We start from the raw sequence: 16,594 nt of genomic DNA, 5'->3' as shown, positions 1-16,594 counted from the left end.
CTTCAAATTCACTGGTGCATAGAAAATTGCCGTGGGCACAGACGTGTCGAAGAATTATGACCATGCAGTCCAAGGCAGACAGACATGTCTTCGCTGTCTGAGCCATCTGATCCTGGCCAGTATCGAGAAAGGACCCAGCGGAGTGCGTCCTCGCCGTGCCCGAGCCTCTTCACGGCCGCTGCAGCAGAGCCCAAAGGCTGCAGCGCCGCGTCCAGCTTGTCTGTTTCCGTCATCCTGTTGTATTCTTTTGATGGGTCCAGTGTGTTTCGATTCAGTACTTGTGATTATCTGCCACGGATCGTGAAGGGCGCGCGTCGTGCAGAGCAGATTGTGTCGTCGTCTGGGTTGCGACCGTGAGTTTTACTGCATCTTCGTTTACTTGCTACCTACCTGGCTTGGTACGCGAGCTCTGGGCCGCAGCTGATTGCCAGCTGCCAACAACGTTTGTCACGGCGTAGGACCACCATGTCCAGCCCAGCCCAAGCCAGGAGCTTTCTCTTTGCAGTCCAGAGGCACATGAGCCTCATCGACTAGCTGTAGTTCATTGGAGAGTGTGAGAGCTGCTCTCCTTTCCCGTCATCAAATGCCTGGTCCTCGCCCGTTCACCCCGTACCTCAATCTGCTACCTGTGTGGTCCTCTTCGGGGTCTAGGTCCCGGTCCAGCTGCGGGAGTCTAGATGAGCGGCTCTGGGCCATGACATGCTCATAATTTAGGTTGTAGGTGACACTGATCATCAGGGCTCGAACAATTCTCGCCATGCGGTTACGCCGTCCTGCTCTTGGCCAGTGAACCCAGGCTGACACTGGCGATCCATACATCAGTCGTTTCCACGAAGACCAAGCGGAGCTACTCAGTAGTATCTAGAGTTGCCAATGATTGATTCCCGTGTATTTTCTTTTGATCGCAAGACATGAGTGCTGATCAGTCGCTCGAGGAGTGTCTTCCAGCAACGTTGAATGGCTGATGCGTGTCCCCACCGTCACTCTCGACCACCCTAAGATTTACATAGTCCAGCTGTAAAAACGTAAAGACGAGTTGAATATGTCTCCGTGCGTGAGTGGGGGAGATAAGTGATCCCAACCTCGCGTGTTTAGTCAGCCTGTTCAAAATCTCGGGCGAATTGGCTTGGCTTCTTTCGTCCGTATTTCGGCCGGTCAGTGTCATACCTACTGCATAGGAGGCGGATGGCAAGATGCCACTGTTGTTGGCCGGTGCAACTTCTCTGTCTACCACTTGGACCTCCCCTAGCATTAAGCACAAATTTACACATCGAATTTGACTCGCCAAGATGCGGTTCATTAATTACACTAATTTGAACGAGAAGTACTTATTCTATTGACGGATTCGGCACAAGACCCGTCCATCTGTCGGCCGAAAACCAGATGGGCTCCGGGGTTGTTACGCAATCTTAGTCATGGTGAACTCCCCTTCTTGCGGCCTGACAAATAGTCAAAACTGGTCACCATTACTATGATTGAGATTTCAAATTTGTAATACAAGACCTGTTGTAGGCTGACCCAGGTGTTGTCAAGAAAGTAGTACTTACCACACATGTGACTTCAGGAACCAGCCCCAGTCGATGCAGTTGCTCAACTGACTCAATTGCAGAAGACCTGCTTTCTCCGCCTACCATGCATTCTTTCGACTGACCTTTTCCCTGATCATAGTGGTTTGGTCGACATGGCTCCTACCATTCTAGTTGTTGGCGCGACTGGCAACACCGGCCGAGGTGTTGTTGAAACGCTGCCGAAACTGCTCGGTTCTGGCGGTGCCTTGTCCGGTCATCGAGTCGTTGCCCTCACACGTTCTTTGGCTAGCCCGGTCGCACAAAGGCTTGCTACACTATCTGGTGTTGTCGTATTGGAGAAAAATTGGGTTGACATCACCGCTGACTGGCTGCGCGAGCACGAAGTCGTAAGGGTGTTCATTGCACCCCACAACCAGCCAACTCAGTTTCCTGACGAGTCCACGTTCCATCTTGCCGCTCTCAAAGCAGGCGTCCAATATGTCGTACGGATCTCCACGACCGCACCGAATGTCCGACCGGACTGCGAGGCCTACTACCCACGTTCGCACTGGGCCATCGAAGCGCTTCTCAGCTCGCCTGAATTTAGAGCCTTACAGTGGACTTCACTGCAACCGAATATATTTTCCACTCTGTACTTGTCTTCGGCTGCCGAGCTGATCAAGCAGTATCGCGAAACTGGACAACAAAACACGCTCAAGTTGATTGCATCTCAAGATGCCCCGGTTGGCATTGTCGAGGCTTACGATGTCGGGGTCTTGGCAGCCCAGCTGTTGTGTCAAGAGGACACTACTGTGCACAATAATGCCAGATATGTTATAAATGGCCCTGAGGATATTACGGGAGAGCAGATTGTGAAGATGGTTGAGGATCACATCGGGACCAAAGTGCAGAGTGTCAGCTACAAGGACTTGTCATTCCTTGAGTCTATGGCCAGCTCAGTGATTCAAGGAGACAGGCACCTCATGTTGTCCCTCAAGAATGCTCCAGTAACGGCGTGGGAGGGGAAATGCATGGCTTCCACAACCAGCAAGGAGGTACTGCAGCTCGCCGCACCTACTCGGACGCCTGCTGAAGTGCTAGAAACCCTGTTGGCAGAATGATCTATCTTTTTCCTGTTCCATTGGGGATCTAATATGGAGATTTTGAGCTGGGTTAGCGAAAGTATGCATCAGCTACCGGTGGTGCATGGTGTCCTAAAGCTTGAGTACCGGCACACGAGAGGTGCTCAATTGTGGCGTAAATGATTTGACTCAACAGTGGCAGGAACTCTGACCAGAGATCCTGTGACACAGTGTGATTTGTGAAATGGACAAGAGCACAAGGTTTCACGTGTATGTGAACTTCAATGTCATGTATTCGTACTCTTCAAAGTTTAGTGTAAATCAATCGAGAAATCTTAGCCTTGATTCACCGTCTAGATACAAGGAATAAAATACAGCACTGCGGATTTCACCGCGTGCAGCAGAGTTTAGTGCTGACAGGAACCAGTCGTATTCAACTTTGCCCATCGAATCCTGCGGCTCAATTGGTATGCAGGGCGAGTAGGCTGCCAGCGGGGGAAGCCTTCAAATCAACACCATAGACCTCAAATTGGACCACACCTCCATGATTGGGTCAAGGATCTTCAGGGTGACTTTCAGAACGGAATACATCTATTGCTCCAGCGTTGTATCAATACGTTTCAATCCTGAGGCATAGTCAGCCGTCATGCACGTGGATATCGACATGCCGGGGCTAACTCGAGCGAAGCCCGCCTCGTCCTCCTCCACCTCACCCTCCTACGCCGTGCTCCTATCTGGGACTCACGTCACAGGCAAGGAGACACTCGCAGTCTCCCTATCAAATGCGCTGGGCTGCCCCTGGATCAAGGCTGAAATGGCCCACAACGCCGCAACCTTCGGGGCGCGGTCCCAGGCGAAGCGGGGCTTTGACTACGGCAAGGTCTTCGAGCGGATCTGGTCGTCCAAGCTGCTGCGGCTGGGCTTCCTGGCGAGCAATAATGAGCCAGATGCCGGCGAAGAGCCCAGGCCAGGGGCCGAGGCGCTTGGGAGGGAGGTGCCCGATGGGACAACACAGCAGCAGCAGAAATGCGCCGCGGTCATCTCCCTGTACCACATGCGCAAGCCCGCGCGGGATGCTATCCGCGACGCCATGCTGGCTCAGTCCGTCAAGCCCGTGTTCGTCATCCTGCATATCACGGAGGAGACCCTCTCTGGGAGGACGCCAGGTGCGGAGGAGCCGCGGCTGGCTGAGAGGATCATGGCGTACAAGGTTGCGGACATCCAGGAGCCGCTTGAGGAGGAGAGAGACGTCATCTTGGTGGACTCATTGCGGGATGTGGATGCGTTGTTCCCAGAGATCATGGAGAGCGTTGCGCGGCAGCTGCAGATTGGTGTGTGAGGGATTACGGAGTTTCCTATGCCTGTGGTATTTGGATGTTGTTGTCTTGTCACTTTGCTCTATTCAACTCTACCCAGGGAACAAGGATTGGCATGAAGAAGCTGTGGTTAGAGCTTGAGAAGAATACTCCTCTTATTCAACCCCCCCCCCCCAAAGTGATGATACATAGAGGGCTGGTCTTTCAAATAGAAAATACAATTGTTCAAGCTACCAAGACATTCATCGAACCGGAGCTATGAACCACTTTCTCGTAAAATTCCGCCCAAGCTGGTCTATTTGGCTACTTCTTGTCCTTCCGCAAATACTCAATAGTGTGGAATGACCAGACAGGAATTTGAAGGGTGGGTTTTCCAGGCTTGCGTAAATTTCATAAATATCCAACCAAAGCATTGTCCAGTTTACAAAGCAACTCAACTATTGATAGCATTCGTTGAAGGGATGGATGAACAAAGCAAAGTAGATTGTTGAACAACTCAACATCACCTTGTTTATTTAAAGCAGATAAAGGTTAACTAGAAATGACTGATTGTGAGAGGCGTATGGGAGAGAACAGAAGTTAGAGAAGCTCCATTGATTTGTAGTCTATAGTCTGTAGTATGTTCTCGTGAGCAGCAACTGAACCAAAACATATCACAAAACCTGTTCGAAAGATTTGCAGATGTTTACCAGTCGCGGCTCAAATCTTGTAGAGAAAGGCATCTAGAATACAGACCCAAGGCATTGAAAGATGGATTCCTTCAGAGCCCCTGGTTTTCAAAATCTGTCATGCAGTCTGAAAGGCAAGAGAGGAAGGCGAGATACCTGGATGACTGTCTGCCAATGGTTCGATGGAAGGGCAGGGCCACTCAGACTGCTGGGGGTTTAATGATCAAGGGCTATCCCCATTCAAGAGGCCGATGACCGGCCCAAGCGGCTGACAATTCGGGAGAGCAGGCAGAGTGAGGTCCTCATGGCAATGATCCTCTCTTCCTTCAATCTTTCTTTCAGGGCCTATTTTCCTTCTTGAAACATACACTCGGGAATCGTATTGAAGATCTGCGATTGTCAGGGAAACAGCAGTTGACAGCCCATCGGAATGTTTCTTCTGCTCGGGTGACGATCTGCGGCCCGACCCCCCTGCGTAATCCCTGAATACCACTTTAAGCTCCCGCGGCGATAGGCTTATCGCACCCTCGTACCACTGCGACGGCAATTCCCAACCAAGCAAGCAGCAGCGAGATCTTCAACAATTTTCCAGATCCCGCGAGGTTGCGAGCAACACTGACCACGGCTCCCTCGAGTTCTGAAGCGCCTCATCGCTGGGATGAGGAGATTATTCCTCCCACAATCGGCTTCCATCCCTCACCAGCTCCGGAAGGCCCTGCTCTATTCCGCGTCGCGCGGCCACTTCTCGTCGCCATGTGTCTCCTCATCCCGCCATGAACGAGAGCTGTTCTCGTCATCCTCAACAAACGCCCTTGATGCCGCGCAGGCCTCAGAGGCCGGCAGTGGCTCGCACAACGCACAGGAACCCGATGGGCAGGATCACGACAGGAACATACGCGAGCAAGACAAGTCCCGGACCATCGCGGCGCCCCCGCCCAGGCTCCCATACCGGTTCGAGACGGGCATTTCCCTCTTCGCCAAGCGCGCGCCGAGGCCCTTCCCTCCTCCCTTCCTCTCCCCGCCCTCGGGCTCCTTCAGCGATCCCCTCAGCACGCATCACCAGAGCCGCGACCGCCGGCCCAAGGTCAACGGCCAGCTGATCACGGGGTGGACGAACGGGGACGATGCCGCCTTCGCCAGCGAGTACTTCGTTGGCGCCAACGACGGCGTGGGTGCGTGGAGCGCCCGGCCGAGGGGCCATGCCGGGTATGTCTCTTTTCTACCGCTAGCTGGGTTCCCAGACGTGAGGAAATTGCCGGGGCTGACGATTGAGATATAGGCTGTGGGCGAGACTGATCCTACATTTCTGGGCGATGGCAATGAGTGAAGACGCGTCGCGACCACGAGGACCGAGCGATCCCCCCTACCAGCCGGACCCTGTGGCGTACCTGGAGAAGGCTTACGAACAGACGAAAGAAGCGACGTCAGGGCCCGACTGGCAGGGAACTACGACAGCCACAGGAGCACAGCTGTTCTACAAGGCGGTAGAAGATGCGGAGCCGGGGAAGCCCGTAGCAACGGGCGAGAGCAGCAAGACCGCGCCGGTGCTGTACGTGACAAACCTAGGCGACTCGCAGGTGATGGTGGTGCGGCCGAGCTCGGGGGAGCTGGTGTTCAAGACCAAGGAGCAGTGGCACTGGTTCGACTGCCCGCGGCAGCTGGGGACCAACAGCCCGGACACGCCGGTGCAGAACGCAGTGCTGGACCAGGTACCGATCGAGGAGGGGGATGTGGTCCTGGCGATGTCGGATGGGGTGATTGATAACCTGTGGTCGCACGAGATCGTGGAGAACGTGAGTAACAGTGTCAAGAGGTGGGCGGCAGGGGATGTGGGGAGGAGGACAAGGAGCAGCGACAACCCCGGCGGGAGTGGATCCATGGCATTTGTGGCCGAGGAGCTGATGCTGGCTGCCAAGACGATCGCGCTGGACCCCTTCGCGGAGAGCCCGTTCATGGAACACGCGATCGACGAGGGCCTGCCGAGTGAGGGAGGTGAGTTTGATCTGATCTCAATTTTCATGAAGGGGCGCAAAATGCTAACATTCTGGCTGTCAGGCAAGCTGGATGATATCACTGTTGTGGCAGCGCTGTGCACGCGAAATGATGATGCGTGATCACCATGTTGGCTGGGACTGTCGGGAGTCATGGCAGCAATGATCTGTTCAGACCCAGGCCGGAGAGAGGCTGGAGTCTGGTGGTCCTTACTCTCATGGGGCTGCGTGCTCTCTTGTGGGCGGCTTGGAAGGGATATGAGATCGAGGGTAAAACATGGATTCAGCACTGGGAGTTTTGGAGTTTCTGAATCGCCTCGCCCGCGGTCCTGACTTACTTAGACGGATTGCTGCAGTTACAGCGGCCATTAGCGGCTCACTGCAACCTTATTTTGCTGATCAGCCGCTGTCATAAAAAAAACGGTGGGGCAAGTAGACGGCTGCACCGTATGTACCTCAGGGAACCTGCCGCCTGATAAGCGGGAAGCTACGATAACGAAATATTTTGAGAGGACCCAACTCCAAACTTGACTTTGCGACATGCAGAGCCCAGTATCCCACCACCAACCTCATTCTCGATCATTCTGTCACCAAGCCGTATTCTTCCTCCGCCACGGCGCCACGACGCCTCTCCATACAACGCAACACAATCCAATCCCAACACCTGACCGCCCAGCATGAGAGGTAAACGCTCAAAACAATACCGCAAACTGCTCAAGCAGTTCGAGCTCGCATTCGGCTTCCGCCAGCCCTATCAGGTCCTCGTCGATGCCGAACTCGTCAAGGATGCCCACCGCTTCGCCATGGACCTGCCGCAGTACCTCTCCAACACCCTGCACGGCGAGGTCAAGATCCTGATCACGCAGTGCTCGATGCGCCACCTGTACGCGCAGAACAAGGAGCCCGGCGTGGCCAGGGTCATCGACAAGGCAAAGGACTACGAGCGCCGGCGGTGCGGCCACCACCCGGAGGAGTTCCCGGAGCCCTGCTCCACGCTTGAGTGCCTGGGCGGCGTCGTCGGCCCCAAGAACAAGCACCGCTACGTCGTCGCCAGCCAGGACCCGGAGGTCAGGGCCAAGATGAGGGGGATCCCCGGCGTGCCGCTGGTGTATATCAGCCGGTCGGTCATGATTGTGAGTCTTACTCCGCTGAATCTTCTATGCGCCCACTGCTCGGTGGGGCTGGGATGTGAATTGACAGACGCTAACCGTGCGCGCAAAAACAGCTCGAGCCCATGGCCGGAGCAACAACGAGGGTAGTCCAGAAGGGCGAGAGGGCCAAGTTCCGCGCGGAGCTGAAGCAGTCCGACCCAGCACCCGGGGAGAAGAGGAAACGAGGGGACGGCGACGATAGCGAGGGGAGCGACGACGACGACGCAGCAGAAAAGAAGGACGAGGAGCCAAAGAAGAAGAAAAAGAAGAGGAAGGGCGAGAAGGGTCCGAACCCATTGTCGGTGAAGAAGCCGAAGAAGAAGCCACAAGAGCAGCAGGAGAGCGGCTCAAAACCAAAACAGGAAGAGAAGCCCAAGGACGACGCATTATCAGAGCAGCCTGCCAAGAAGAAGCGGAAACGGAGGAGCAGGAAGGCAGAGGGTGGTGCGGATGGGGGCGAGCCACAGGGCGCAACGTCGGGCACGGCTGAGGTACAAGACACTGCGTCACTCGGGGCCGAGGATTAGGGAATGACGAGTTTGGCTTGTTTGAGTAACATCCATCAATCAGGATCCAGGTAGCTCATGGCGCAGTGATGATGTGCCAATCTTGAGGCATAGGCTGGAAGTGCAGATGATAGATATCCTGTGCAGAACGGGGAAATGATACCACATTCTTAATTACGCACGAACAGTTCCCCATTCACAGAGTATCAGTGTGTTATGGTGTATCAATGGCAAAGATTGGAGGACCTTATTTGGTATCATGTTCTCAAGTCTAAGTGATTGGCGTTGATAGCCACAGAACTTCTGACAGCTAATGATGCTGGTAAATATGTACAGGGAGTCAGTATCCAGGTGGACTCGAGCGAATCCAAAACCATATGAGCACATAGCCACCCGCCTTCCGGGGAGCCAACAACCTTTTGCAGACAGGAATACAATTCAAAACAGATAAAGCAGAGGGAAAATCATAAAAAGAAACGCAGCTACAGACATCATCGTCAGGAGCTATCAATCAGAGACCACTTCCACCGTAGACATGAACCCTTAGGTTCATTAAGCCTTCATTTCAATCTTGGTGGCCTCATCCAGAGTTTCAATCGCCCATCATAGCCGTCATCTTCGTCATTCGTCGTAAGGGCTCATACAAGGAGACCTCGAGCCAGATGTTCGCGCAAGGACGGCTTGGTTTGTAGCAGCAGCACAGAGAGCCGCAGAATGCCCCTGCCTATCTCCAGCAATGTCCGGAGAAAAGGGGCTGCCAGCAGAGCTTGCTGGCGAGACAGAAGGAATTAAGGGGATCCGCAATGTCCCGAGCAGCACCGATGCTGCGATCGATTGGCCAGCATGACAAACTTGATCGTTGGCATTTGTTTTGCTGGCAAGTATTTTTTTGGGCAATTTCAGACAGAAGTGTTTCTTCGTGTTGTGTTCCTCAAGACATGTCGTGCAGCATTGTCGTGAGAGTCATTAGCGGTTGTCGTTGATGGACAGTAAGCACAGAGCTTTTCACCGAGGCGCAAGCGCTATTGGTAGGTAAACAGTAGTCCTGTTGGGAAGATTCGATCCTTTGACCGATTGTACAACTGCGTCACGTATTTGTCAGTCCCAACATTCTGTGCTCTTCTGTTTGGTCGAAGGTGAGGAGACTTACGCCATGTAGGCAGAAAGAGGTCAGCGCGCAAAAAGCAGTGTTCAGCCTGCTTGGATGGCAGTCAGAGACGAAAAGGCATCGCTGTTGCGGTCTGTAATCCCAAAAGGCACAAGTCAGCGAGCTCATCCCTCACATTAGCAGGTTCAAGGGCTCAGAAACTTACCCTCATCGTCATCACCACCACCTCCTCCAAACTTGGCAGAGAGATCCTCATCACTTGTGATCTCGCGGATCGAGAGTATGGTCACCGTGTTTCCCGGCGTTGTCGAGCTGACATGGTGGACAGAAGTCTTGCCGTCGCTCCACGCACTCGCACCTACGCGGGGATCATACCCTTGCTGCTGCTGCTCCCGAGCGGCGCCGTCGTCCTCATCCTCGTAGATCGTCCATTGCGGCTCAGCGCGGGGGGTCGTCGTCGTCTGCGGGCCCGGGTTCGTGCAGTTCCGCTCCATGTAGGCGTTGATCTCCTCGTGGGTGGGGACGTAGGTATTGGCGGCCCATTCGCTGTTGTTGCCCTGGCCGATGAATGAGAAGTCGAAGTCCTTTGGAGCAGAGTAGCCGCTGTCTCCTCCGAAGGCTGGGCCTTGTTGGGAAAAGCCATTGCCATTGCCCTTGTCCCAGTTTCCAGGTTGGCTCTGGAAACCGTACTGATTCTGGGCACTGTGCTGAGTCTGGGTACCGTATTGCGACTGAGGTACGTACTGTGGTCTTGGAACGGACTCGTCCTGGTGTCCATACTGGTAGCTTTGTTGAGGCTGGTAGTTCTGCTGGGGCTGCGAAAAGCCACCGCCTGCGTGCGAGGGATTGTTGTACTCGAACTGGTCCTCAGCGGGTGGATCGTAGTAAGAGTCTCCAGAGAAGTCACGACGACAGTGGGCATCGCTGAAGTGGGCAGCAGAGTTGAACCCGTTGTGAGGGCGGCTGAAGTAGCCCGGGTTGGTGACATACTCTGCGCCAGCTCTAGGGCCAAAGCCACCAGTACCGTAGTGAACTCCATAAGCGCCAGGCTTGCCTGGGCTCATTCTGTGGCCGTAGGCCTTGGGAGCGGATGGTTGACACGACTGGGCCGCCCATTCATGTTGGTTCATCATGTATGGGTCACAGTTGAGATTCTGCTGCTGGGTACCGGTATTCTGCCAGTGGGACTCGATGGGAGGAGTGGGCGGCATCAGGAAATCAGTCAACTTCTGGCCATTGGCGTACCCGCCTGCCATGCTGTCGAACTGATGAGCACTTCCAAAGGTTCCTTGCGCAGGCATCTCCTGAGAGCCATTGTAGACCGGCTGCTGAGCCCAGGCGCCTGAGACAAGAGAATTGTACCGTAGCTTATCACCGATGTTCCCTTCAACAGCGAAACCGTCCCTCTCTGGGGGACTTCCGGTGCTTGTCTCCGCAGGGTTGCGCCGAGCACGAAAGCGGATGGACGAAGCCGACGTCCTCGAGGTGCCGGACCGGAATTTACGAGAAATTCCAGAATCGGTGGTACCGCAAGCGGTGGGCCTGCTGCCAGAGTCGCTCTGGTGGATGTCCATGGGTGAGGCTGCTGTGTCAGGTCCGCTGGGATAAGCTCGAATGGTGGAGCTGATGTCTGCCTGACAAGCCTTGTCTGCAGTATCGAAGCCAGCGTCTTTCATCTCAAAGTCACCGTTTCCACTGGCTCGAGCCAGGTTCGCGGTGTCGTGATGGGAAACGTGATAGGTCTTCACATCGCCTCCGACCACAGAGCTGCAACCAGACACAGACTCCACAGAAGGGGGCTTGTAGGAAGAGCCAGCAGAGAGGCGAGCTCCTCCGTGTCCAGCCTTGCCTCCAAAGTTGAGCGTCTTGTCTGCCTCGAGATGCATCTCTTTGAGCTTCTTGAGGGTCGCGTTGCCGTCGGAGGACGTCTCAGAAGACGTCTTGGTCTTGAAGGAGCGGTTCTTGAGCATAGAGCTTGTGGCCTCCCTGGACTTGAGAAGGCCCGCGCGAGCGTCGTTCTCCTTTCCCGGTGCGCGTTTGGACGTGCTGGCGTTGTCGTCCTTGTCCTCCTCGATGTCGCTGAGGTTGGCGTCGTGCACCTGGCGCATGAATGCCTGTCGATAAATGGTCAATGGCTGAACACGCTGGGAGTCATACGGGATTCGATGCGTACCTTGTTGAAACTGGTGGCTTCGCCGCCAATCTCGCTTGCCTCACGAAGGTTGTGCTCGTAGCCAGGCGATGCCTCTCGACAGGGCTTGCAGTAGTTGGGCCCCGAGGATTGGCCTGGCTTGAGTTCGTTCTCGCGGTGGTATTTCTCAGAGCGGACGATGCCACATCCCCAGCAGTAGTGGCGCTGGCCGTACCAAGTAAGCGGTTTGCCCTTGCACTCATGGGTGATGCGACAACGGCCACACCAATTGGGCTGCATCTTCTGATCGACCGCGAGAGGGTGACGCTCTCCTATCTTGTCAGACCTGATCCTGCCGCACTGGTAGCAGATCCAACGCTGCTTCAGAGGCTCGAGATACGGGTCTACTTTCTTCCCGTGCTTGCCATGCTTCTCGTGGCCGTGCTTAGAACGTCTGGGTGAACTCTTGCGAGAACGTTCCTGAGAGGGGGAACGAGCTCGTTCAAGTCTGCTGGTGCGTGGCACGGTTGAATGTATGTCTGTGTCGCTGTCGGGCTGTGGCTTGGACTTGTGGATCTCATGTTTGTTGGAAGGCAATCCCAACTGATGACGAGACTTGAAAGGGTTGGTTGGGGAGTTGCTGATGATAGGAACGTAATGGACGTGTATCTCCTCAGACGAGAGATTTGAGGGTGCGACCTCGCGCTGGACTCTCTCAACCTCTTTCAATTGGCGATAGACAGAAGCCTTTTCCTCTTGGCGTGACAGCCTTCGTGATGGTTTGGTTCGAGTCAAACCCTCATCTGCGTCCGACTCAACATCACCATCGTACCGATGCGAGCTCTTTCGGCGGCGATCGTGGTGATCGCTGGCATGTAAAGCCATGTCGTTTTCACCAGCCGGATGATCAGTTCGACCTCTTGGGCGGTGTTTGCTGTGCTTGTGAGCATGGCGGTCCTCCATGGAGATATCTGAGCTTGAGCTGTGGAATCATGTGAGCTGACGCATGGGATTGAAAGCACTGGGCACAGCTTACAGACGACGTCTCGACTTCATACTTGAGCTTCCTGGGACTGATCAAGGCCGATGAAGACACATGCACTCTACCTGGTCGCAGTCTTGCAGCAGCCGTTTGGAGTTGGCTGCTCGTTTGGGAAAGCGACCGACCTCAAGGTGACAGAAATCCAGAAAGAGGAAAGACGGTCCACTATGAAGGAAGGTGATCCCCCTGGTAGGCAACCTCGACTGGCAACACTCGAGTAGAGGAAGGATGCGAAGAAAGCAGATCAATGTGTCGAGGGAGAAGAAATGGGGGAAAGGAAATGGGAGATGCCCAGCGTGATTCGCAATGGGACAAGGAAGAGATGTTACTGCAAAACAGCAGGCAACTTTGGAGGAAGAAGGATAGCAAGAGATGGATTGAGGCGAGTCCTTCACAGCGGCAGCGGGGTGACTGGACCTTGATAAACCCTTGAGAATAAACGAAGACCAAACGAAGACCCGATGAACACCGGCCGGCCTCAAGGCCAGGGGAGTCGTGGGATAGCCAAAGCCCTACTATGAGCAGTGATTCAGACATGAGATAGTGTTGAGGGTAGAATCGTCCGATCCTCTCTTGGAACCCATTCAGTTCTGAGGGGTGAATGTGTATATGAGTTCGATAAGAGCCTCGCTCACCTTCTCTCACCACCATGTGTGGAAACTTGGGACGATTCCTAGACTTGGATATCACCATGGAGCTCAAAAGGGAAGCTGCATACCTAGGTTCTTGGACAAGCCATGCAGTGAGAAGCGAAGTAGCAGGGAAGGCTTCATGAAACAACTTCGAGTCTTCTATTGAGACGATCAACTTTTGTACATCGGTGACTTGCCGAACCACTTTTCCTTGATCCATAGTGCTGATGAAAATCCCTCTACTTCGTTCGTTTTGTACATGCGTTTCTATATCTGCTCAGCTGCCTACTCAACTCTGAGCGTTCGAGCGCCTCGCTTCTTGACGGGCTTCTTCTTCTTGTGGCCCTTCTCGAAAGCCGCCACGGCACTGTGATCTCTACCGAAGTTGTCGAGATCCTTGACCTTGTAGATGCGGATGATCCAGTTCTCACTGGTGAACGCTTCCTCGACGGTATTGAGGACCGGACCCTCTGACGGCAGGCGGGCCCCACGAACACGGTCCGTAGCCTGTCCCTTGGGGAAAAGGTTGTGGTAGTTGTGGTATGACATCTTGTACCTGCGAAATAGTTAGTAAGAGACACTGGGGTTCGCCTAGACAGGGGGTTATGCTCACATCAGCGAGTTCTTCATGGTATCGGTGGCCCCGTCGTCCACACGGTACTCTCCACGCGGCGTGAAGAAGTCACGCTCCTTGACCTCGTCAGGCCAGATACCTTCTGCAATCCTGACCATCCAGAGGAACTTGTTGATGTCATCACCCGAGTAGCCAAGGAGACCGCCAAAAACAACGAGAACGTAGTCAACCTCATGCTGGCGCATGATGGGGTAGCTGACTTCCTCGCGGGAGCTCATGGCCTTGCCAACGGTCGCGATGTGGGTGTTGTTCCAGGTGTTGTTGTCGACAAGCGTGGGCCGGTCCGCCATGCCACCGATTTGGTAGCCGTAGTCCCACCACGACATGATCTTGGCATCCTCCTTGGTGTTCTGTCGCAGCCACTGGTAGGCCTCACGGTAGTCGTCGATGATGTGCTGACTGCCATCGGGCATACGACTGGCCAAGACAACAGACGGGGAGGAATAGGCGTTGGATGTAACCCAGGTGCAGTGCATTACGAAGAGGATGAGGTAAACAAGCATTCCCGCGGCCACAACCAACTTCGACGTCTTACTGTAAATTCCAACAATGGGTTTCTTGGACGGGTCCGAGTGCTTAGATTTGTTGCTCTTGTCCTTCTTCGCTGGGACGTCGACGGCCTCGGCGGCATCATCTTGAGGCTCCGGGCTCTCGGCCGACAGATAGTTGTCCAAGATGGTCGAAGCTGCAATGGCTGCCGCGACAACGACGCAGGGTGTAAGTGTGAGCATGAGACGAACCATGACACCAGCAAAGTAGCTGCCAAGCACCGCATAGCTGATGAGGAAGATGTGCTCGTCGCCCAGCCTGTCGAAGCACAGATAGATGCCAGCTGGGAAGAGGTAGATCAGCATGTTCAGGTCGAAGAAGAAAGCTGGCCAGGCGGTCGGCTGGTGCTCCGAGACTGAGGCAATGATGGGGATATGGACCTTGGCATATCCGGTGTCGAAGAGCGAATAGAACCGTCCTCCCCAGGCTGCAATCTTGCCTGTCCTGACGAGAACGACGTTTGCAGCAATTCCAACCACGATAAGGGCAAAGAAGGACACCCAGCGCCACTTATTAACCACTTTGGGGTCGAACATGCCCGTGAACCAGTTGAAGAATCCATAGAATTGCATCAGGCCAAAGACACCTGTTCAACATGAGTAAGAAGTCCCTCCGTAGGTGTAGACGTAATTCTTGACTTACCGAGAGCTCCAAAGTGGTCGCTGGTGCTGATGGCCAGGAAGTTGATGAAGGGAACTTGCATGATGCCCAGGAATCCAATCGCGTAAAAGGTGGTATAAGCGACGTACAGCCGGTTGCTGTACCTGCCCGAAACGCAGAGCATGAGACTGTGGACGGCGATGAGGTTGTCGATAAAGGTATATCCACCCCAAGATGCGGCCATCCAGTCGTAGGAGAGAGCGCACAGAGCGGCCCACATGATAGAGCCCTGCTTGACAGCCTTGATCCAGAGGAAGAAGGTGAGCACCAACAGGAAGATAGCGATGGCCTCGTTATCGTAGCTGCCAGCGACGGACCTGGAAATGTACCCGGGAGCAATGCCCATGAAGGCGGCAGCCAGAAGACCGGCCGACTTGGAGGTGGACAGCTCGTTGGTCAACCAGTATGCTGCGAGAGCAGTGAGACCAGAGAAGCCCGGGGCGAGCAGGACACAGATGTTTCGGATATCGACGGGAATGGTCAGGAGGCGGAAGAGATGGTAAATGATGCCGCTGGTGGCCATGAGTCCCGGATAGAGAGTGCCGCCGGTGACACGGCCGAGAGGGTACCATGTTCGGTCGTCGAACCAGTCCCAGAAGCTGTAGAATCCATTTGCGACGAGGTACTTGGTCGCCCTGAAGTTGAACCAAGGGTCGACTGGGGGCGAGACAGTGTCAGCGATCAGAACGGATGGTACTTGAGGGGAAGGCAAGACTCGGGTGGGCAGCGATCGAGGCGCAAGCCGAAGGCATACTGACATTCGTGGATGATACTCTCGAAACCTGCCATAGACAGCTGTTAGCTTAATTCCTGCAGACCGAATTGAGAATGCAATTGATAGCTCTTTTCAGTATTACATATCATGTTGAAGACATGACGGAGCTCCATGGGCGGTACGAGGCAGGTGTACTCACGGATGACGGAGAACAGACGGCTGGCGACGGCGGCTCCAGCAATCAAGACGAGGATGATAACACGGAACAGAGCTCTTGTGTTCTGTCCCTGGCTGCTGCCAGAAAGAAGAGTAGGAACGCCAGCCGACATGGTGGGCTGATTGATGAAGAGGAAAACAGGCTATGCCTGAGGAAAGGAGGGTGGGAGTGTCGTCGATGTCAGGCAGCTGAGCTGGTGTTGACAATTCCCCGAGAGCTCCAGAAGTACGTCGCCTGTAGGAGGTTCAGGACAGTTTGAAGCTTCGTCAGTCTGTCCCCAGAGCTGGGGTGCGGCAGTAAAGTCTTGGCGGCAGTGCAGGCACAAGCAAGTGGGTCCGTTTTGGAATAGGTGGTGTGAATGAGTACGGGAAGCTCGGGCCAGCTTTCCTTAGCAGCCATAGACTACCAATACACTTTCCGGTAAATAGCACGATCACTTCCATATATGAGCTGCTGCATTTATTGCTCCATTCATTTAGCCTGTGTTATCTTGCCTACATTTTGTAATGTTTCGACCAAGGCTGTGAATTGCCATATGAGGTAGAGAATTGATGTTGATCTCTGAGCATGTCCGTAAGGGCTACTGGAAGTTGATGGAGGAGGATTTTAGAAGGGCAAGGTATGATGGATGAGCCATGGCATTGTAGACAGACAAGTTTTGTAGTGAGTGCCCACAATAGCAAC

General features: G+C 54.3%; 4 protein-coding genes across 4 annotated transcripts; 3 read left to right on the top strand and 1 right to left on the bottom strand.

Moving 5' to 3' along the window:
• Positions 1-1,681: 1,681 nt before the first annotated feature.
• On the top strand, positions 1,682-2,629 carry INS49_010317 (uncharacterized protein; the record flags this gene model as incomplete). The annotated part of the gene is made up of 1 exon (XM_043171043.1): positions 1,682-2,629. The coding sequence occupies one exon, from the start codon at positions 1,682-1,684 to the stop codon at positions 2,627-2,629; it is 948 nt and encodes a 315-aa protein (XP_043025608.1).
• Positions 2,630-3,236: 607 nt separating this feature from the next.
• On the top strand, positions 3,237-6,688 carry INS49_010316 (uncharacterized protein; the record flags this gene model as incomplete). Its single annotated transcript, XM_043171042.1, has 4 exons — positions 3,237-3,921; positions 5,210-5,780; positions 5,854-6,566; positions 6,630-6,688. The coding sequence occupies 4 exons, from the start codon at positions 3,237-3,239 to the stop codon at positions 6,686-6,688; spliced, it is 2,028 nt and encodes a 675-aa protein (XP_043025607.1).
• A 554-nt stretch (positions 6,689-7,242) lies between these two features.
• INS49_010315 (uncharacterized protein) lies at positions 7,243-8,243 on the top strand (the record flags this gene model as incomplete). The annotated part of the gene is made up of 2 exons (XM_043171041.1): positions 7,243-7,698; positions 7,791-8,243. The coding sequence occupies 2 exons, from the start codon at positions 7,243-7,245 to the stop codon at positions 8,241-8,243; spliced, it is 909 nt and encodes a 302-aa protein (XP_043025606.1).
• A 1,170-nt stretch (positions 8,244-9,413) lies between these two features.
• Positions 9,414-16,022, bottom strand: INS49_010314 (uncharacterized protein; the record flags this gene model as incomplete). Its single annotated transcript, XM_043171040.1, has 8 exons — positions 9,414-9,463; positions 9,536-11,444; positions 11,504-11,915; positions 13,425-13,691; positions 13,749-14,904; positions 14,961-15,635; positions 15,737-15,760; positions 15,836-16,022. 8 exons carry the CDS (start codon positions 16,020-16,022, stop codon positions 9,414-9,416), a joined length of 4,680 nt encoding a protein of 1,559 aa, XP_043025605.1.
• Positions 16,023-16,594: the final 572 nt, after the last annotated feature.

Source organism: Diaporthe citri (assembly GCF_014595645.1).
Source record: "Diaporthe citri strain NFHF-8-4 chromosome Unknown scaffold_4, whole genome shotgun sequence".
In the NCBI taxonomy this organism is placed as follows: Eukaryota; Fungi; Ascomycota; class Sordariomycetes; order Diaporthales; family Diaporthaceae; genus Diaporthe; species Diaporthe citri.
This window is presented reverse-complemented; position numbering and strand designations above follow the sequence as displayed.